At 39.6% G+C, this 23151-nt stretch overlaps 1 protein-coding gene across 10 annotated transcripts in view; it reads right to left on the bottom strand.

Annotated features, from left to right (window-relative positions):
* ap3b2 (adaptor related protein complex 3 subunit beta 2) overlaps positions 1–23151 on the bottom strand; it is a 74350-nt gene that overhangs the window by 24589 nt on the left and 26610 nt on the right. For 6 of the 10 annotated variants that reach the window (XM_005453086.4, XM_019361828.2, XM_003447557.5 and 3 more), the window contains exons 2-17: positions 22547–22622; positions 21233–21307; positions 20848–20943; positions 19632–19792; positions 18145–18211; positions 17553–17735; positions 14098–14295; positions 11282–11379; positions 9816–9870; positions 9632–9703; positions 9472–9534; positions 9233–9365; positions 8106–8215; positions 7736–7912; positions 5374–5560; positions 3772–3902 (exon numbers count right to left, since the gene is read on the bottom strand). In XM_005453086.4, the coding sequence (XP_005453143.1) occupies positions 3772–3902; positions 5374–5560; positions 7736–7912; positions 8106–8215; positions 9233–9365; positions 9472–9534; positions 9632–9703; positions 9816–9870; positions 11282–11379; positions 14098–14295; positions 17553–17735; positions 18145–18211; positions 19632–19792; positions 20848–20943; positions 21233–21307; positions 22547–22622 (1882 nt within the window). The remainder of the gene's footprint in view (positions 1–3771; positions 3903–5373; positions 5561–7735; positions 7913–8105; positions 8216–9232; positions 9366–9471; positions 9535–9631; positions 9704–9815; positions 9871–11281; positions 11380–14097; positions 14296–17552; positions 17736–18144; positions 18212–19631; positions 19793–20847; positions 20944–21232; positions 21308–22546; positions 22623–23151) is intronic. The other 4 variants (XM_019361829.2, XM_013272800.3, XM_025909108.1 and 1 more) reach the window with 1 other exon arrangement.

Here is a 23151-nt window from a genome sequence, read left to right as displayed (position 1 = left end):
AGCAGAGGGGTAGAGGAAGAAATCTGAGAACAAATCACATCAATCAAAAAAAAAAATTAAAAAAATCACGTGACAACATTTGTGACGCGTTCAGCAAGCGAGTCACAAACTTTATGAAGAAAACCAAGCAGGTGGACAGGAGGAAACCTGGAGGAGTCCCCGTCAGCGGGTCAAAATCTGTTCAGTAGACGGTAAATATTTTGTTTTGCTCTCACAAGGCTTCTGTTCTATGTTGGTGTCACTAAAAAGTGCAACTGAGTGAAAGAGAAACAATAAAATAAACAGATCTGTTCCTTAGTAGTGTAGATTTGGGCGTCATTCATACATTTTCTTGAACATTTAGAAACTTAAAAAAGGAGGTTTTAGCTAACCCCAAAGGGAAACACCCTTCATCCTTCCACTACTTTACTAGCGTTACGTGTCACACGACCACTCCTACGATGTCTATTTTCTATAGATGGAGATTCTGCATGACTTTCTTCCTATGGAAGCTCCCTGAGCTTCTACAATGTAGCATAATGTTCATTTCAGTAATCTACCCTGTCTAATTGTTGGCTGCTTATCAAAAGGCACTGAGGCAGAACTAGCCTGGCATTGAGCATCAGCACTTCTGCTTTCTAAAGCAAAGCCTGGAAAAAGTCTTTAAGAATGAATAACTTTCTGTCAGACGATTAACTTCTACAGCTCTGCTCTCACGATATACCTTCCTGCCAAATATTAATCTTTTCAAGTTCTTGTAGGTCCTTTAATTTCACTCCTGCCACTAAATTACTGCTTCAAACTCGTTTTAGGGCAGTGTTTGGACAAACGAACAAAAATCTCATGAGCGGGAGGAACTCATCAGGTGGGTTTGGAGAATCCAGCTTGGACAGCGTGCACCTGTAAGCTTCACAGGTACATGTTTTCCAAGCTGGCAGGTGAAGAGGTTTAAGATAAGAACATGGAGATTGTTTCTCATGAAACTCGCTGTATATTTAAAATTTTCAGCCAATATGAAAGAGAAGTCCCAAAACTGCTGATAAAGACAGTGTGATATGTTTGGAAGCCCCTGTTGGAGCTTAATGATTAAGTAAATCTTGAGACTACAAGATCTTTTCCTTAGATTAAGAATGGATTTTGACTGGTCTCATTTACAATTTTGAATCAGCTTTGTTTTTAAAAATTAAAGTAACTTCTATCCCACTGCTTATTACTAACCAATTTATTGGACCTCTGTCTACTTGAAACATACACAGTGGTCAGATTTAGCCTTACTTCGTGTGAACTGACAGAGGATTTATTTCTATGATGTCACCTAAATCATTTTGTATAAATGCCAGCATCAGCAGTTTAGACATTAATTGACAGGCAGGGAAGAAACAGAGAGAGCAGTCATCAACGCAAACACCACTGCATTTCCAAACTCAAAGGGAGGGGCACCTCTCGCCAGTCTCCTAGTAAGCTGATCCGCCCCTCTCCGGTGGTTATGACCTCCTCTGTCTGTGGAGGACCGTATAGCAGAAGGAGAGTCTGTCAGAGAGGCTGAGGCTTCAGAGGATTCACTGACCCTCTCAGCTTTAACAGCCACAACATGAGTGGATGTAATGGGAGACTTTCAGAATAACCCAGAGCAGTTTTTCCAGCAGCTGAACTTCAAAGGACAGTACTGAGTGTTTCACAGCTCTGCTTGCTTTTGCTCTTTAACTACAAATGATGTATAATAATGATTTGAAAAGCACACTATAGCTTTTCGGTCTGATTCCTTCCCTGAGCACTCCCTATGTTCTGAAATTTGTGAAATTTAGCTTTGCTGCTGATTACAACTGCGTTTTAGCCACGAGACATCAAGAGGGGAATCAAACGAGTCTGACTGGATATAAAAACACAGCATTAACTGAACCTAATCAGTATTAATTAGCTTAAATATACTCTTAAAACAAGGAAGACTGGCAGATCCTAGCTTTTGGAAGGCTGGCCACAAATATTGTTTGGAATTATAGCTAAAAAATAACTTGTGGACTAATTTGCATGCATTTATATCTTCATGTAACAGCTCATAAATCACTCTAGTAATTTACTGCTCATAACCTTTTTTACTTTTTTTGCTTTAGTGAGTCCTTAATTTTTACACTTACAGAGTGCTAGTTTAGCCCACTGGTTGAGCAGGTGACATATGCAATGCAGCAGAAATGCTGTGGTTTTAGTCCAATATCAAATAAAGGCAAAAATGCCCCCCCTAAAAAAGATCTTCATTTTTTCTTCTTTTTTTTTGTACATTTGCACATTGAAAACTATATATAGATATTTTCGATATAGATATTCAAGTGATGAGCCTGTTGTACCCGCCGCTCTCGCCCTGGCAAAGCTGTCATTTCAGCTGGTCGTGCACGGCTCCGTGTTTGCAACCTCGTGCAGGTGTCACAGCTGGTGCGACTGGGTGCGACTCAGTTTGTGTATATAAACACAGACGCTGAGAGATTCCCAGATCACTCAGAGGGAGAAAACTAGCCGAGCAGCAATGAAACTGTGAGAAATATGACGCGAACTGGAAAAGTAGAGAACTCTCCTTCAAAGTAAAAAATTGTGCCTTACTGCTGTGACCAGCACATTTCAAAAGGCTCAGCTTTTACCTTGAAGGCAAACAGTCTCTGGTTCATGTTTCACTACCACCGTGCGAGTAAGTCCTCCACAGACTAAGCAAACAGTCAGCAGCCTACACACGTATTTTTCCCTAGTCACTGAAGGTTGCCAAACGCTCATTTTTCAGCTGCATTACCACACGATAAAAGGCCATCCTGATGACAAAACAACAATTTTCTAGAAGTAAAGATCCACTTGGGAAAACACTCGAAAACACTGATGTGTTTAGCCGGCTAAACTGTACAAAAATCATGGTCAAGAACATGAAAGGCGCCTGTAGCACCACACTGAAATGTGCTTCACATTTAAAGAGACACGACATGGATTTCTGCGCTGTGTGTTAAAAAGCAACATTATTGTTACCAAACACATGTCACAACAAAATCAAGCCTTGAGGTCACTACTGAAATTTAAAGTTTTGACTCCTTTTCTTCCTTTTTTTAGATGGAGTAGTGAAAACACTCAAGTCTTGATTTCATGTCTTCATTTAACTGATGAACCGATGGCACATGGAGTGAATGGGATGGAGAAGAAGAGGAGGCTTTGGAGATTTGGGCCGATGCTTTAAAAAGGACAGACTTTTGTGTTTTAAGTAATGACTAAACATTAACACTACTGTCAGCATGCTGCTGTTAAAATCTGTTCTCTTCTCTATCACATGTGCTATTGGCTCAAACAGCTGTCAGGAAACATCTGGATGGGGCGAGTGAGCTGCTGCTGAACAGAAGCGAGTGCAGCAGAGAGGATGAGGTGGAGCTTCATGCTACTGACTGTTTCTGTAATGATTCGGGGGTTCTCAAATTAGGCACTTTCTGTCTAACATGTTCTCTCATTAATATGAAAATAATCCTCTTTTCTCCTTTGTGACTCATTCTCCTCCATGGATGGGGAAGTTGTTAAGCAGCATCCATTTTGAAGTAGATGGAGACCAAAAAGGATGAGCTGTTAATGCTAATGAGCTGTAAGCAAATGAATGATGACCAGTGAAAGAGGAATCAATGTTATATTGGAGTTAGTGTCAGGCTCTGGTGACTCTGTCCAACCCCTCTGAGGCACTGCTCTGGGGAAGGAGCAACTCTCGCTCCCCTCCATTCTTTGGGGCCCCCAGAGGGCCCCTGTGTCTCTGTGTGTTACTGTTCCCACTGCACGCACAGACTCCTTCACCTCCACGTTGCGCACGGAGGGGTCAGGGGCAGCTTCAGGCCAGTCAGGCAACTCCTGGTAGCCCCCAGCCTTGGCATTCAACAGGTGGGAGAGTGAACCCAACTGGAAGTGGTCTCGATCTGCAAAAAGAAGAAGAAAAATGCAAGCACACAGAGATCAGTGCAACAGAAAGAGCAGAGTCACTCTTATCATAACACAGAATCACAAAGTTCTGTGTAAGAACTTCAACAGCCTTAAATTTAGTTAAGCTCCACTTCAAAGTCATCTCCTTGTGCACCTCTGGACCCATTTCTATTTTTGACTATGTGCATGTGACCAAACAGGAGTTATTAGTGGAATTCAGTTTTACTTATATAACACCAAATCACAACAACAGTCACCTCAAGGCACTTTATACTGTACAAAAGTCAGACGAAAACCTCAACAGCTGGATGACACCCCGTGAGCAAGCACTAGGCAAAAGTGGGAAGGAAAAACTCCTTTAACAGGAAGAAACCTCCGGTAGAACCAGGGCCTGGTAGGGACGGCCATTTAGCCTGACAGGTTGAGGGAGAGGGGAGGGAGACAGAAAAAAGGACCAACAGCTAGAAGAGTGTCTAAGTGTTAACTGTGTCCTCCGTCCCAAAATAAAATTGAAGTTGGAGGATTGCTGTTTCAAAGAAGAAGAGTGTGTATCACAGAGGTTACAAAGTGGCAAACAGGGAATTAAACCAAGGGAGAGTTCTTGAAATACAGACACCCTGGAAGTGATCCAGAGGAGCACAAGGAGATGAGCTCAAAGAGGAAATCGGGATGAACTTTTAAAATCTCAAATCTCAAGACTTTGCTCTGTAATATGATGATGAGTGGATTCTCCTTTCTGTGTTATGGTTACTGTTAGGCTGCTGCCACGTGAAGATCAGAAAGCTGAGCTGTAGGCAAAACCGCTGGATGTACTTTAGATGAATAAAAAGATGGACAGAATGTTCATGTGAAGAATAAAAATGCTCCCGGTGTAAGGACAGACTCACAGTTACAAAAAAGATGTGTGAATGCTCTGGATGACCTTTGGATAACCTGTAATTTTGTAAAACTATATCCTCAAACAGCTCTTGGAGACATGGAAAAAAAATCACTTGCTGATGATTTCCAAGCTGTTTTGTAGATTTAAAATTGGAATAAATTGAGATAATGATCCCCGGAAGCTTAAATCACAATACTTGTGGAAAAAAAGGGCCTTAGTTGTGTTGATATCTGACTGAGTTATGACTCTGAGAAGGATACGTTATATTTGATGCAGAGACATTGCTGCAGCTGCATCTGCTGGCTGTGTAGACCTAAACAGCCCATAACTTCCTCTTTCTTTCACTTTAGCTGTTTTTGCCTCAGGTGTCTCCCATGTACAGAGAGACACCGAGCAGCAGGAAATTATGGCTCAATTTTGTGTTTAATTGATTGTGACTGTCTCATTTTTGTTATGGGGTTCACGACTGATGGTAATTAAACCCTAATAACATTGCTCAAACTATTTCTGCCATCATAATTTTCAAACAGCTGCAATACAAGTTCACAAACTAGAAGACAAAACTTACTGTTGACTTGCTTCTGTACCTTTAAAAGGAGACTCAAGGACGGGTGCAGGTTTGAGGGCGAGGAACAGCTTTTTAGCATACTTGCTTAGGGCTCCACTCTTCTCGGTGGGCACGATGAGCTGGCGAATGAAGCGTGCCCGGTCGCGAATGTCGTAGTTCTGGTCGTATTTGGCCAAGTTGAGAACATACTGCGTCAGCAGTTTAGTCTGAGGGGTGAAGGGACACGAAAGGAAGGTGGAAGATGAGAACAGTAAAACAACACCTTATCTACTGCGTTACATGCATGTGCAGTGTGGGAATGTATGTAGCTGTGGATTTGTTTGAGAGGGTCTAAGAGGACAGGACTACTGCATCAGTCTTGAGCCACCTCTAATATTTTATTATAACATAAAAAAAAGATGTGACTCACTGAAATGTGCAAACATACATGGGAATACTGTATATAAGACAAAAACAAGAAGCTTGAAAATCAGTATTGGGTATCACTATTCAAGAATAGTTCTCCTTGCTTCTTGAAGGACATTCAAAGCCCTTCTATGGATTTTGGCTGACGTTTGGTGCAGTTTTCTGTCACGATGATCTCACACTGCTTCAGAAGTGCTGAGGCCCAAGCTCTGGGAAGGCTAATCCATAATTGACAATTACAAGGACACACCTGTGTGTTTTCTTATCCAGGTATGCTTTTACTGTACAGGAAATGTATTTGGTGTCCTGCTAAAAGGAACTAAGCCATTGCCGGTCAGACAATCAGATGATACTGCATGGTGGATCAAAGTTGACAGTCCTTTTCTGCGTTGGTAATTCCATCAGTTTTAAGAAGAGCTCCATCACCACTGGCTGAAATGCAGCCCCATACCATGACAGAGCCTCCATGGTGTTTTACAGGTACTTGAAAGTAGTCAGAAACGAGCGCTGGACTGAAAATGAGCGAAAAAGAAATACCTCCAGAAAGTCTAGAGAACTTTTGCTGAAAACCACTTTAAAAACTGACTGTTTGGAAACAGGAATTAGGTGTTCTGTGGAAAAACTCAAAGTCTGTTTGTTAAACGATTTTAAAACATTTTAAACACAAACAGACTCCCTGGTATGAACCTTCCACAAAGAAAAACCAAAAGCATGTAAATATCTGGATACACCGACGTGTTTCTGGTTTCATGGATTCCTGTAAGACCTCATCACATTAAAAGAAAAAAACATAATTGGTGATAGGAGATTGGTGAAGGTTGGCAACTAGTCTGCAACTAATTTATAAAAAGACAGAGTCCCTGATTGAAAGCTTACTCAAATGATAAAGCTCAACACTTTTTTGGAAATCATTTGAAAATTGACTCTGAATGCGACATGTTTATTTGACTTTTCTTTAACTTGGTCTGCATTGCAAAGAGCACTTTTAATGAAGATATGCAGCGTAATGACTGTGTGAGAGCGTCACTGCCTTTATTTCTAGACTGCAAATTTACACAGTGCATAAGTGTAGGTGGCAACAATGTCCCAGGTGAGACTGGAGGAGACAGAAAGAAGAGTGTGTGTGGAAGACACAGAGGTGTGTTTAGTGCGCTCTGTCACCTGACAGCAGCCTTGTTCACACAAACTAAATGAAAGCCAACATCATGCTCAGTCATTTATGCACAATACTGCAAGATAATTTTTAAAAACAACAGGTTGGATATTGAATGTAATCTCAAATGTTTCTTTTTTTTGATGATGATGATTTGAATCAGCAGACCTTGTTGATGTGGTAGAAGGACTCTGTGTATTCACAGTTATTATCAGGGAAAGGCAGCCAGACTATCACCCTCCTGAATCCTCCCAGCTGCACTCTGCTGCTGTAAGCAGTGAGCCTAATTTAATTAAAGATTAGATTTGGCCTTTACGACGGTGTCTTTGCTCACTAGCACAAATATCACTGCTGACTTGAATTTTCAAGACAAAGTGGATATTTGAGTAATTTATTCTGTGAAGTGAAATTAAATGTGTGAGTTGAAATGTTTTTATTCTGGATTAAATTCCTCTTCCTCTAAAATGTTCATACAAATGGGTCAGACTTTGTTTCTAATAAATTCAGACTTTTGGGGTTGAAACTGGTGTATTTATAACACCAAAACAAAACAACAGTCACCTTAAGGTGCTTTTTATTGTAAGGCAAAGAGCCTACAATAAGAGAGAAGACCCTAACAATCAGATGACCCCCTATCAGCAAGCACTTGGTGAAAGTGAGAAGGAAAAACTCCCTTTTAACAGGGAGAAACCTGCAGAAGAACCAGGCTCAGGGCAGGGCAGCCATTTGTTGTGTTGTTGTGACCGATTTGTGGGTGAGGGAAGTGAGACAGAACAAAAGGACACCCATAAATACTAGTGACAGAAAAACATGCCATTCCCACCTGTTTGGAGTTGGTCAGATATAGCTTGGCTGCCAAATTGATGATCTGAAGCTTCACAATGTCCTCTTCATTAGTGAAGGACTTGGCCATCTTCCTCAGAACATCTGGGGCGATCTTAGGTACATGCTCACAGTATTCTCCAATCAGCCACAGGATACTGGCCCGTGCCATTGGCACCTGAGAACACAGGTTGATAGCACTGCTACTACAGGGGCAGACTGGCAGAAACAGGTTTACCGTGCATGTAAACAGTGGTTCAAGAGCCCGAGTCAATTAGTGGACACTTAGTTGACACCTGGTTTATAATAATAGATATTGAATGAGGCATTGAGGTAAGATACCATCTGCAGGTCATGAAAGAGACTCTTACCTGAATGTTGTCGGTCAGTTTCGCCATGTGCTTTATGATGTCGCTGTGCTTCTCCGGCTGCATCTGCAGCAGCTTCTTGATAACGACCACTGACTCGGCAACCACCAACTCTGCACAAAAGGAAGAAGAGTCACTCGTTGAAATCAGAAATGAACAATAAATATATACTTTTAAACATCTCTAATGCTCCGAGTCAATGAGTGGAAAGTATTCAGGGTTCAATTATCAGTTCATTCACAGTAGAAATACACTCACTGGTCACTTCATTGGCTACACTTGTTCAACTGCTTGTTAATGCAAGTATCTAATCAGCCTAAAACACGGCAGCAACTCCAGTGCAGTTAGACATTAAGACATGACCAAGACAACCTGCTGAAGTTAAAATTGAGCAATGCAGTGAGGAAGAAAGGTGATTTAAATAATTTTGAACGTGGTATGGGTCTTGATGCCAGACGTGCTGGTTTGAGTATCAGAAGCTGCTGATCTACTGGGATTTTACTGCATAAGCACCTGTAGAACAAAGAATTGTCAGAAAAAGAAAAAACATCCCGTGAGCAGCCGCTCTCTGGATGGAAATGCCTCGTTGATGCCAGAAGTCAGAGGAGAATGGCCAAACTGCTTCAAGGTGATCGGAAAGCAATAGTAACCAAGTTATGCAGAAGAGCATCTCTGAATGCACAAGATGTCAAACCTAGAAACAGATTCAACCTGGCTTGTATCAACAGTTCAGGATCCTGGTGGTAAAATGGTGTTGGGGGATAATTTCTCGACACACTTTGGACCCTTAGTATCAACTGAGCACCATTTAAATGCCACATCCTACCTGGTTATTGTTGCTGGCCATGTCTACCGCTTTCATGACCACAGTGTACCCGTCTCCTGATGGCTGCTTCCAGCAGGATAACATGCCCTCACACACATCAAACAATCTCAAACTCATATCTAGAACATGAGAATGAGTTCACTGTACTCCACAGTCATCAGGTCTCAATCTATTTGATTTGATTTTTTGGAATGTATTTTTCTCTCTTTACTTTTAAGTCTTGGTTTTGATGTTATTTTGCCATCTGTTCATGCAGTATGTACAGTTTAAAGAGTGTCTTATAATAACAAATAAAAAGACTCACCATCTCTGTTGGAGAGCAGCTGCACAAGACCGTTCAGACATGTGTCCCTCACCTCGCTGATGTTGGTAGCACAGCGACCAATGGCTTGGATTGTTGCAGCCACAAAGTCTTTATCCATGCTTTTAATATATGTCTGCCAGAAAAAAGCAGCCACTCTGCATATTAATTCATACAGGAAGACAAAGTTGGTGCTGACAGACAGCTCTTCCTAAAACATGACTTATATTTTTTCATTGTACCTGAAATTCTCTGAGGATGGTGGAAATGTTTGTCTCGTTGGCCAGATTGGTTAGAACCTCCAGCTGCAAATAACAATAATAATGATCCATCATGTTCTCATATCTCCACAAACTGCTAAAAACTTCTGACCATCTTCAAAAAAAGAGAACAGAAAGCAACCTTTAGGACTTTGATCTGAGTTGGGTCTGTTGAGCGGATGTAGAAACTCTTCAGATATGGTTCAAACATCCCCTGTGACACACAAAGACAGGAAGAACCTCCGTGAAGCTTCGTTAGAATAACAAAAACATTTATACACATAAATATAAAACAGAAGAAAACAGAAACACCAGCTTTAGCTTACCCGTCTCTTAATGGACATTGTTGCCACGTTCTGAAGAACAACATACTGGACTTCACTAGAAGAAGAAGACACAGAGTAAGTAGCGATCGAGGATTATTATCCTGATAATTGGTAATTATTTTGCTGTCAGAAGAAAACAAAACTTTTGTCTGAGATAGCCTAAGAAGCGAGGGACCAGGAGGAGCTTTCAGAGGGTCTCTAAAAAACTGACAATATGCAATCCTGATTCTTTTTTATCATCATTTCAACATCCTCATTACTTTTCTGTCACTGATCATGACTGAAATCACACCATCATAGACCCAGGATGCATGCATCAAGTGCATCGGCCATTAAATTGTTCCCCTGTTGTTATTTAACCCACTTTAGTGCCTCGTTTGGGACCTCTCTCCATCAATACATGGCACTTTAAACAAATGAATTGTATTCTTTCCCAACAATCCTCTCAGTTTTTAAGTGACTGATAGAGTTTTTAGATTTTACATGGACCTCCTCTGACTTGTTCTTTTTCCCTTGGTGTGTCATTACAAAAAACAAACAAAACTCTTCTGCAGCTGTATCAAGGAAATCATGAGTATTGAGAGAACGTTTTTTTGTCCGATCTGTCAGAAAGAACATATTGTTATTGGTAGTAACAGCTTCAACATCTGGATTTCAAAATTAAGTTCATGTTAGCTGATAAAAATGTTGAGGGTAACGTGACCTAGCTTGCTTTTTAAGCAATAATTCATAATCTTATGCAAAAACTAAAAGAATTCCAAGAGACGTTTCATAATTGGCCTCTACTTGAAATTTTAACTGAAGATAGAAACTTCTGGCACATTTGTAGCTACCCCTGTACGCCACAAAACGTGACAAGTACAAATGTTTTAAAAACACTCCTGTTAAACATCAGCGCATTATTTAAGGCAGTAAATCCATGTGGTTATTATGCGAGCCCGGACGCCACAGAGTCAATAGCAATAAGTCTAATGAAAGATAAGGTATGGTACAATGAATTTTGGACGACTCTCCCACAGAGAGACGCTGGTGTTTGGTCGCTGCTGAATGATGATCCCATTACAGCACACCCTGAGCCACAGGACCACTTGTTCAATAAAAGCTGACAGTGTGCTTGACTTACAGCCAACAGGCCACCGATGTGCGATCATCACTCCTCATGGTTTATGATTTCATGCTTACTTCAGCTTCACTGGGCTCCCTGTTTAATTTTACTTTCTGCTTCTAGGCATTAGCGATCCATTTTATTACGTTCACTTGTTATTTTGTTGTCACACTGTTTTCCACTTTGCTGAGTTTTGTGGTTGTTAAATCTTTTTTTCCCTCCCATTTAGCTGTGTATTTTTTCGACATTTCAACTTGTTTCCTGTTCCTTTCTCCAGAGGGGAGGCTGTTTTAATTTTGGAAAATGGCGATATAGTGATTTGAAAGCAATTTACTTTGAAATTATAGACTGTAAAGCTCACCTGTGGCTCCTCAGGAGACGGACCAGGGCCTTGGCAATCACACCAACCTCCGCTTTAGGCGCCAGATGGAAATACAGCTGAGCCACAGCCATCACCACCTGGATTGTGTAAAGAATGAGAAAACAGAAACTTTTAAATCTCACACAGTGACATAACCTCCCAATGTAAAACAAAGAAAGGATTGTAATGGTGAGTGTTGGGTCATTAATGAGTTTTGGTCTCTATTGAAAATGTACTCATTTTCAGCAGTCAATCAGCATGGCATCACTACCTTATGCTTTCTTATGTTGCACTGGAGATGACGAATGTGTTTGGATTTATTCTGCTCATGTGTTAAATATACATGAACGAACTAAAGCAAATAGAGATCTGCTCTCATTTTAATGCTCTAGCAGTAAAAATGAATTTAGTTCATTCAAGAGGCAGGCGTTTTAAGATGCTCAACCAGCATTGGAAACAGTTCTTACGAAGCAGAATTAATTGTGTAGATCCAATGCAGCATGTTAAAAAAACAAAAACAAATATGCACTGGAATGCTGACTGGTTGAAAAGTGGGCCTGAATAGCAAATGGAGCAATAGTGGAGTTCCCTATGAAGGAGACAAAGTACAAAAAAGCTCAAAAAAGTAGCATGAGAATCACCGAGAGCAGTGGACAGCTTAATTGTTTCACTTTATGACAATGTTTCCTATGTTCTGACTCCTGTATGGTGGCCCTGAGAGTTCAAATGCACTGCAACTTAAGAAAACAGCAGCAAATAGAAAAATGCTGCGAAAACACAACCGAACATGAATAACAAACAATGGAAGTAGAAAAAAACAAAAACTCACAAAACACGAGAGGTGTTTGAAGAATGTTTAGCTGTTAGCTTGTCACTTTTGCAGCTGTTCCGTGATGATATTGTCTCACCAAAAAACACTTCTTTTATGTTTTGTGAGGTTTCTTGTGACATTTTGTGGCATTTGTTCTGTTTACATTGAGTTTTATTCTAATTGTGTCGCAGACATCATCATCCATTCCACATATTGCAGCTGTCAGACTGTACAATCAAAACTGCTCCCAACAATCATAGATGTTTACATCTGCGCTGTAACTGCAATAATTAATCAACCGATTCGCACTACAACCTGGGTTTGCCTCTTATCTGTAGTTAATTTTATTTTATTTAATAACTGTACAGTACTCTGTATATAGTAACCATTGTCCTCGATGTAAATATGTAAGAAAAAAATTGTGTATGTTTCTGTTCTGTGTCCTGTGTACTGTTTGTTTGTATATGTGTCTTTCTGGCTGCTGTTACAACCAAATTTCCCCTTTTGGGACAATTAAAGGATTATTCTATTCTATTCTATTCTATTCTATTCTATTCTATTCTATATTTTTAACAATGAGTCCTGTTGACTCTACAACATGTAGACAATGATGGACAAAGGATCACACAGGACCAAGGCACAACCATGCTGGTCTTTTGAGAGAAAATAATGTTTGAGGCGCTCATAGGTGTGGTTAATTTTATGTGTAATTCACAAAACTTGCTCTGTTTTTAGTTAGTTTCATATCAAGCTCAAATATTAATAGATTCTTTAGTTCAGCATTAAATGTCAGCACAATTAGCTGTACGTTGCATGTCACAAACATTACTATGCGGACCTGATTCTCCTCCTTATATTTTGTGTTTTGAGTTCTCACCTCTTACACATGCTGATAATCCTTTTTTGTTTTTTTGTTTTTTACACCAAAACCCAGTTGGCGTTGGTGCAATGTGTTAGTAAATCTGTCCCTAAACCCTTTACAGCATGCTTCCTCATCAGTCAGTCAGTCACTTCAGCCACCTTTAAACAAGAACTCAACAAGAACAATGTTGGGAGAATCAGGTCAGAGTGTTGTCCTTGTCTTTTCTTATATGTAGCACACAGCAGGAGACAACTGGAAATGTTCTATTTGTTTCAAGAAAGGCAGCTGCATGGGTAGACACCTGATGCTCAGTTGATATTCATGAAAGGAATCTGCATTCACACAGACTATTTCTGATTGTTTACTGGTAAATTTATGGGCTGTAAAGACATGAAGAGCTGAAACAAATGATAGTCTGCAGGTTTGTCACCATGAGACTAAGCTTCAGTGCTGGAAACTTTAAAGTAAAAAAGACCAGGTTGTTGGTCTGCATCAAAGTCAAAGCAGTCAGACTTGAACCGATGGCTGTAGAAAACTTTATATACAGTCATTGGTTGGAACTGAGACCCACAAAAATGCAACTGTATGAAGTCATAACTGAAAAAGAAAACTATTTGGTTTCCCATTTCATTGGTTTGATGCAAAACAGGTAACCACATAAAGAGCAATTACAGCTCCATGATTGACTTTTCCACTTCATGCAAGATAAGCAAACACTTGTTGGCTCAGGAATGGGGTAAGTGTTTCATATTTTATTTTAGCAGAAGAAACCAGCTCGCCTGCAGCAGTACAAAGGTTGGATAATGTGTGTGACGGCAGAATTTTACAATATCTAACATGAGACAAAACAGGCCACCCAAGGTGACCACAGCAGCACTAATACATTGTGATGCTTTATTAATTTCCTTGGGGAAATTGCCCTCATTTTTGAGCGAGAGGTCAGCTCAGATTAAATGCTGTACACAAGGACACTTAACCATTAAAATGCTTAAGTGACAGAGGCTTTATAACTTGAATGAAGACCTCGTCTACTCATTAAGAAATGATTTTAGAGGGCACAGTCACTTTCCATGGTAGTGAGTCAATAGACTGAGTTTTACTGCAGGAATGTGTGTGTATAATTTAAAAGAGCAGAGGTCTCACAGCTGCGTTGCGGCTCTGCAGGAGTGGTTTGGTATTCCTTAGCAGCAGCCGGTGGTCTGGATCCATCACATATGGCTTCCTCTTAGCCATGGCAGCAACCTCGGCCTTCTTCTCCTTCTCCTCTTCGTCTTCATCCTCATCTTCATCTGAGCCGTAGAAGGTTTTATCACCGCTGCCTCCCTCCTCCAGCAGGGACTCCTGCAGAGAAAGTGATTCTTGAGGAGTGCTTTCAAGTTATAATAAAATTTTTACTGCAAGGTGCAAGTAGAAGTAGACTTAAGAGTTCTGCTGTCTCATCCTTCCCAATTCAAGTGTTTAATCCTAGCTACTATGGCCACTGTAGGACCAATGTGTCAATTAAGAGAGATAAAAAGCATTCAATTTACATTGCACCCCTTAATAGCTGTGGCCAGCCGGCATGTTTCTGCCCCAGACTTTTTCTTCTATCTCTAGAAGGCTGTCAGCCCACGCTTTACCTTAGCTGTCAATGCTGTGTGAGAGGTGTCTGCATCTATTTAATCTGGAAAAGGCTGTATAACTTTGTGAAAGGAGTTTAAGGTCAATAAGTCAGAGAAGCTCCCATCTGACCGATGACAGCGACACTGAGTTGAATGTTAAGGATACTTGAAAGACTGCTGTTTTTGCTACTGTTAACCTCTTAGCCTCTGTTAGATACTGTTAGCTGCTGTTAGCCGGTGTTAGTGAAACTGTTGTTGTAGTGGATGCAATTTTGTTGGACCCTGATGCTTAGGGATAAACTCATACAGTGTGACAATGTAATCAAACTGTTTATCAGATGTATATTGAGCATCAAATGTACCAGTGTGAATTTTATGATACTCAAGCTTATCATTAGCTACCATTATGTTAGCTTAAAACTAGCTGCTGTTGCTCTTTAGCTGGCTCTTTTCATCTGTCGACTGCTTATGTTATACTACTCTCAGTTCATCATCTGTATGCTTTTAGCTCCTCCTCTCTTTATCCTTCATTTAAGCCAAAATTCTGCTGATTGGCTGCCCCTTGCAAAAACATGGTTTGCGCTCATCGATATCACACCAAGGCAAGAGAAGAGAATGTGTCTGAAACTGAGCTCAAAGAGCAGTCTGGGGTTTTGGCTCACAGGGATTACTTGGACCTTACATGAAACTTCAGCCATGTTTAACCATCAAGCAACCAAACTTCTACTTGTTAGAATGGTTTCATTAAATACTTTTATTTTTATATCTTCTTCTTAAATGGGTTTGTAGTGAACCTATACTGTTTCCTTTATATATGAAACATATTTCAAGATATTCTAATGACACCGACTTTGGTTTTTAATATTTTTTTATGTTAGAAGGACTTAAAAAATGTAAATTATATCAGACAAATGATATTATTTAGACATACCTTGCATGTTATCTCTTGCAAAACAAACCATCTGCATTTCAATAACACTTTAAATCTTGAGGTCCGTTTGAATGAATTATATATGCAATATGCAAATATACAGTAGAAAAACTACACTGATCAACAACAAGTCAGGGTCGGGGTGCTTTTTTCCTACTTTATTGTCTCCATTTAAACCTAAATCTAAACAATTCAATACCAATATAAATTTTATAGCCGTGCATATAATTATACAGCTGGTTTGGTAGTTCAGGATTCTCATCGCTGTGCTTTGCAGATGATGTGGTCTTTCGGGCCTCATGAAGAACTGATCTCAGTTCAATTTATTCATATAATGTCAAATCACAACAACTGTTGCCACACGGTGCTTTATATTATAAGGTCTTAACAGAGAGCAACCCCCACAAGATAATTCTTCACAAGCAAGCAGCTGGAAACAGGGGAAAAGAAAAACTCCCTTTAACAATAGGAAACCTCTGCCAGACCCAAACTCAGGGAGGGACAGCCATCAGGTTTGTTGGCATACATATCAGTCTTGTTCATAAGTCGGGAACAAAGCTTACCAATAGGGTGTAGAGCTCCATCATTCAGGAGACTAGAGGACTCAGACTAGAGGGACTAGTCCTCAGCACTGAAAGGAGCCAGTTGAGGTATTTTGAACCTATCCTACTGGGAGGAGGTCCTGTCAGGAGGCCCATGATATGCTGGACAGATTATATCTCTTGGCTTTGGCTTTAGTAATGCCTCAGTGTCCTCTCAGAAGAGCTGGAGGAGGTGGCTGGGAAAGGAAGGTCTGGATGTCTATGCTTAGACTGCTGCTGCTGCGACCCAGAAAAACAGCAGAAAATTGGATGGATGGATAATAGGTCCTTTTTAAATAATCTATGCAAGTCACGAAATGGTAAAAAAGGAGCGACAGTGTGGAAAAATGTCCTTATTGTAAAATGGCTGCAGCACATTTATGGGCAATTACTACAATAACAATGTTGTGAAAAAAAATTGTTCCATTTGGGCCTAGTCACTTTTGACAAAAATAAGTCAACAGGTGTGTTTGAGAAACTGATAAATATACTGAAATAAGGTGGCAGCGAGAGAGGAAAATAAATGACAGGGTGATTGTACCACTGCACAGTCACAATAGTAGAAAATTAAAGATGTATTATTGCAAGACATGTACCTATAAACTTCTGCTGCACCGTAGTCGCCCAATATGTAATTCATATGCAAATTAGAAAGTAGTGACAGAACATAATGGCTAAACTCATTTCTAGGGTTGTAAGTTTTCATGGAGCGTCGCAACACGCAGGGATGAAGCGGGCGATATTTTGTTTATATTATGTACTAAAATTCATCGATACAAGTAGAGTCTGCATGTAAAGTGTTACTGCTGCTCAGTATAAATTAATGTTTATGTGGCACACAAATTAGTCATGAACGTATTCTATGAGGCTCTAACCTATGAATCTCTTATTCTACCTGTTCCAGTGTGAACATCTGCTGCTTCTCTGTTTCTTACTTCACTCTCAGTTAAATAAAAACTGAAGACTGTCAAACTGAGGAATTGGTTAACCCAAGTGCTCCCTGATCTCATAAACTCTTCCAATGAAGTCAAGTAAACGTGATTAGGAAAAGGAGGAAGAAGATTGGAAAGAGCAAAGTTGGAAATTGGAAATTTTTTGGACCGCTCTTCAATTTCTCACCCGCACCTACAGAATAAATTTGCACAAGGAAGCGAGCTTAGGTTAGGTAAGGAACACTTGAACCAAGTAGGGTGCGAACAGATCGAAGGAGGGAAGTCACAACATAGAAAAACACATTCAAAATAAAACAAGAAGCAGAGTGAAAGAGTGACGCGGAAAAAACTCACACAGACAAAGGGGGACATAGAACCGAGAATAACTAGGATAATAAGAACAGTACAATGGTAATAGATTTCTGTAACTAACCAAATCTATTGTTTCACATTAGGCTATATGTTCCATTGTTCCATTGTTACTTTGTTACTCGTCAAAAATGTAACACCTGTTGGCCAGCTTGCTTTCTTGTGCTGTGTGTTTCTTACTTACATTGATGTTTGGGTTGAGAAACTGCGTTCTGGCGTAGCGGGTTAGCATGTTGATGATGACGACCTGCCCCCACTCCTCAACATCAATCAAGAGATTACACAGCTTCCTGTAGTTCTTGTGGATCAGATCAATGCGCTCTGGACACACCTCTTCAAAAGCCATCACAACGCTTCCTGCCACCAACTGCAGTGCATTTCAGACCACACATATTAAGATAAAGTTCATGAATCTTCCTTTAGGAGGTTACAAGTTAGCCCTGCGGGATTTAACAATATCCATGCATTGTACAATTAAATCTTCAACGGTACAAAAAACCTGTAACGACTGACTGACATCTGCAATCTGTTTCTGGTTTTGGTGCATTTCCCAGAGAAAGAGCTAATGCAAAAACTGCAAGGTGAAAAAGGAGACTGGTTAAACAAATGATAAGCTTTGAAACAACCGGGGCATTAAATGCAATCTGGTGCTGTGCACAGCAGCTGGTCCCTGATATTTTGTGCACTGTGTGGTTTGCAAAATTGTATTTGCCTTTGCTGGAAATAAAATCTGGAGAAAACACTGAATCAACAAAGAGAAGAGAGGAAAAACACACCGTGGTTTTGTCAGCGAGGAGTTTCTCTATGACTTCAATCAGCTGGTCTTTCTGTTCAGGATCCAAACTGAGAGGAGAGAAGAATAAATCAGTAAAAATGCATGAAGAATTGTTCCAGGAACTGTAAGTAATCATCCTCAAGGGTATAAAGAAAATGGATTTTACTGCTAGAGCAGCAATGGGTTCTCAGGAGTCTGTTTTTTACTGCTAAAGTTTTATAGTGGCAGCAAGTCATATCAACATTTGATCTAGCAGGCCTAGCAGTTCTCAGACTGGGAATCAAGGCTCCCACAAAGAAAAAACAACAAAGAATTCATAAAAACTGGAATGTAATCACATTATTACTTAATGATTGTTTGATTCTAAATGTCTTAAATAAAAATCACTACACATACTGTGTTTTTCTCTATCAAATTTATACATTTCCTACTGTGTTAAAGTTTGTGAAAAAGAGAAATGGTCACATGAAAAATAAAGTTTCTATAGGACTGTACGCAGTCCTGTGAAAAACTAAGCACACTCTTACTGCTTCCACTGGAATTAAGAGGGTAAGTAGCAGACAGGTGCTGCTAATCAAATTCACTTGATGAATTATGACCACCTCCATAAAAGCAGACAAGTTGTTAGTTTGCTGGTCTGGAGAATTCAGATGCATGTTAACACAATATTGAAATCGACACCCCAGCAAATTTGTTCTCTTTTGTATGAATGTCTGTTTGGCCACTCCTAAAAAACAAGACGTTACATCTCAAAGGGTTTATCCTGATACAATAAAGCCGTGCAATGCTCAGAGAAGTTGCTAAAATCCGAAGACTACACTGGAACTTCTGGAACAACGTTGTTTGGACACCTCATACCAACTGTCAGGCATGCTGGTGAAGAGGTGATGATTTGGGTTTGTTTTGCAGCCACCAGACTTGCAGCACTTTCCAGTCGACCATTTACTTCTCTGTATGTCAACGTATTTTATGGTCAGTTATGAGGCTATCTGACTGACAGCAAACTCTTGTCCCAAATTGGACCATGAACTTGGAAAATGAGCCTAAACACACCAGAAAATCAGGATGAGTGACAAAGAAAAGAATCGAGGTGTTGCAATGAGCCAGTGAAGTCCAGACCTCAACCCAATTCAAATTCAGAGGTGGGACCTTTGGACAGCTGTGGCTAAACAAATTTCAAAAAACTCAATGAAGTGAAGAAATGTTGTAAAGGAGGTAATAACTATGGGAATATAAGGGATATAACTATGACGTAAATAATGTGGAATGCACAAAATAACTGTTTGAAATGAGAGACGGCCAATTTTTCTGTTCTTTGCTTTCTTCAATCTTAATTCAATTTTTATTAAAAATAATAATTTTATAATGACTGTAAGGAAAAGATTTGATCATCAGTCGTTATAATAACTGACACACTAAGAGCTAGCAACTCAATAAATCATGATAACTTTGTTTTATAATCCTAAAACTGTCCTTTTGGGTTTGTACCTGTATAGTTTAGGGATTGCATGTGCTGCGGTCTTCCTGACATACGGAGACATATCTGAAGCAGCTTCTTTGATGGCCAACATCATTATTGGAACAATGATTGTTACTCTTATGCTGGAGAGGACTCGCAGGGCGCTGGCTCTGATCAACTGGTTCGGATCCTGGAGAAATACAAAGTGGTGGAAAAATACACTTTTAGAGGTGGTGAAATGTTGCATTTTGTTCATTGCAAAATACTAATAAAATCTAAAAAAGGAATCTGTAGTTATGCTAGCACCTCTGTGGTGCTGTTGCCAGGGCTAGTAGTTCCTGCAGCTTTATGCTAAACTCAGCATGCTAACATGATCACAATGAATAATATAAAGGTCAGTCAGTAATGAAATACAACACTGTTAAGTAAAGTAGCTTACCATTTTTAGGAAATTAGCACTAAAACACAGCACTGCCATAGCTGGTTCTAATATAAAAAGTTTTAAATTTTATTTATTTGGTCGTGATTTCAGGCCAAATTATCCAGTAATTCCAGATATTTAAATCAATTCATTTTCATTTCGTTTATAGCGCAAAAATCACAACAACAGTTGCCTCAAGGCGCTTTATTTTGTAAGGTAAAAACCCTACAATAATACAAGGAAAACAGAAAGCCCCAAAAATCATATGACCCCTATGAGCAAGTGCTTTGGTGACAGTGGGAAGGAAAAACTCCCTTTTTAACAGGAAGAAACTGCACACAGAATCAGGCTCACTGAGGGGCGACCATCTGCTGTGACCAGTTGGGGGTAAGTGGATGAAGACAGGAGAGAGACGTGGTGTGAAAGAGAACCAGAGATGAATCATAACTAATAATTAAATTAGTGCTGTCAGCACTAATCTCGTTAAAATGACGTTAACGCCATAACCGCATTAACGCGGCGAATCTCCGTTAGCAAGTTAGCGCGGATCGCTCCGTGCATGGGGCTGGATGGCGCTAACGCGTTAACGCGTTAACGAGCTAACCGCGCTAATGCGTTCAATTCAGTTTCATTTAAGCTTTTTTTGTCCAAATGTTGTAAACAAGTTAGGCTTTTAGAGCCATTCACTCATAGTTAACGAGGACTATCGTGCAAGCTAGGTGAATTGCAGCTAATTTTTATATAATATTAAGACAAGAGGCTCTACAAAAATAGGTTATATTATCTCAAATCTGAAATACTGTCACATATATAAACTGCTGTACCTTCAAACCTCGCTGAAACGTGGAAATTGAAAGCAGAGCAAGATCCTGCTGCTCCTCAGCGTAACGCACCAAGTAAACATAGACCAGCTTCTTCACCTGGAAAGACGAACAGTAAGAGGGAAAGAAGAAACAAATGTAATCATTTAAATTTTAACAATTTCATCCAACCTATGTAGATTAGCTTAATTATTTTCACTGAGATGAGTTCAGTAAAGCACAGTTATTAAAACATGCAAAAGTGGAGAAGGAAATTGCAATTTTGCTTATTTGAGATAAAACTGCACTCCACGGAGGTTTGGAAAACGTGATAAGATAATAGGAAGGAAAATAAAGAATGCAGAGCCTGTAGCACATGAAGCAACATGAGACTAGGTTCATTACCAACCTCTATGTTTTTACAAGCCACGTTTTTCACCACAGCAGGGAAGAGATCTGATGCATTTTTACCTCGGGCAATCATCTGCAGAGAAAAGACGCATCCAAAAAGCATAATAAAGATTTCACAATATGGCATTTTTCAACTATTTCAATCGCTGGCGAGAAAAAATACATTTTTTTATGTTTTATTTTGTCTTTTGATGCTTTTTCTTCGTGCTCTTGGCCTGGCAGGAATGATGAATGAAAAGATGGGTGTGGAGCCTCAGAAGTAGAAATCTGACAGAGTATGAATATTTAACAGCTGACTGCACAGTTTGCATCTCTTATCACAGTAGTTAAATCATTGGAGGCTGCCTTTGTCTTATGGCTCAGAGCATAGTTTTTTTAAATGACTGCATTTTGACAATAATACCATGAGATTAATCGCCAGTTTTGGTATAGAGAGCATGCTTCTGGCCTTTTCTTAGTCTCAGAATAAGTAAAACTTGATGCATTGTGTGTTTTGCATTCAAAGGTTTGAACTTGTGCACCTGTGTACCTGCTGATCAGTGAAATCTCAAGGGGGGGAAATCTGCCCCTTTCTGCAATGTTATTGTTCCAGCTAGCCACTTACTTTAGTTAAAAAAATAAAATAAAATATAAAGATTTCTAGGTTTATATGTGAATCTACACCCACTGGCCACTTCATTAGGCCACTGAGTTAACTGTTCAACAGCTCGTTAGAGCATCAGTGACATAGTTGTCAGAAAAGATCAGTTATATAATAACTGAAGTAATTTTTTAAAAATTATGGTCATTATTAGAGTCAGACAGGAGGATTATGGGTATGCTGGCTAATCAGATGTCAGCTGTGTCCCTTGGTTTCACAGTTAACACTACCTGTTGCTAATCATCAAGATGGAGACTGCAAAGACACTCAGCTCAGTTCGAGGCTTCAAAATAGGACTTCTTGAAGTAATGACAGACATGGTGGCTATGACGATCTTTTGTTTATCGTCCACAGTAAACATGACTTTCTCTTACTTTTGTATATTTTTCTTTTGTTTTGTATATATCCCTCTTGACTGTACGTTTTCCCCTGTTTGCTATTTATTCCTGTCTACTATTTATATTCTATTACGGCACAGTTGGTATGGAGCAGCCACAATTTCATTGTACATATACAACAACAATAAAGGGCTATTCTGTTCTGTTCTCTATTCAGAAATAGCTTTATACAACAGAATTATCCATGACATTTTTTAAAGCATGATAATAAACTTCATGGCTCACTCTTGATGTGATCCCAATTTCCCATTGTGTCCATTTGATTTATACTCACAGCTACAATCCGCTTCATTGCCTCCAGCTTCAGGGAGTCTTTGTTGCTGTCCAGCATCTCTTTCAAGTCGTCATGTCTGTGGGAAGAAAACATTATAAAAATATATTTCACAGCATGGAAACCACAAAACACCCAGAATGCAACAAGAAGTACCGATATGTTTTACTTTTAAAGCTCAAAATTGATCAAAGACTACAGCTGTGACCCCAAAATGATTCTCTTTGAAGTAGGAAAGCCTTACAAAATAAAGAAACATCTGAACATAAAATACTTGGATAATTAGAAAGTGACATAATCGCTAAAACAAAATGACTTCTCAAACACAGACTGTTTATAAATGGGTGAAGAAATATTTTGGAAGTAGAACAATACATAAAATAGAATACATTAGGTCTATCAGTATCATAGACAGTTGTTTATTATTTAAATAAACAGTCTAGTGACTTTATTAGCCAAATCATGGGCCAGTCAGCTGATTAGTGAATTAATCAGCAGCTTGTTTGATAAATGATATTATTTCTTCAGCATTTTCTAATTGCAGACCGTCATATGCAAGGGTTTATCGCTGTTCTTTGGTTTCATACAGGTACTTTGCTTTTTTATAA

The sequence above is a fragment of the Oreochromis niloticus genome, linkage group LG7 (genome assembly GCF_001858045.2).
Source record: "Oreochromis niloticus isolate F11D_XX linkage group LG7, O_niloticus_UMD_NMBU, whole genome shotgun sequence".
Taxonomy (NCBI): Eukaryota; Metazoa; Chordata; class Actinopteri; order Cichliformes; family Cichlidae; genus Oreochromis; species Oreochromis niloticus.
Note: the sequence above shows the minus strand (reverse complement) of the source record. Positions and strands in the feature narration are given on the sequence as shown.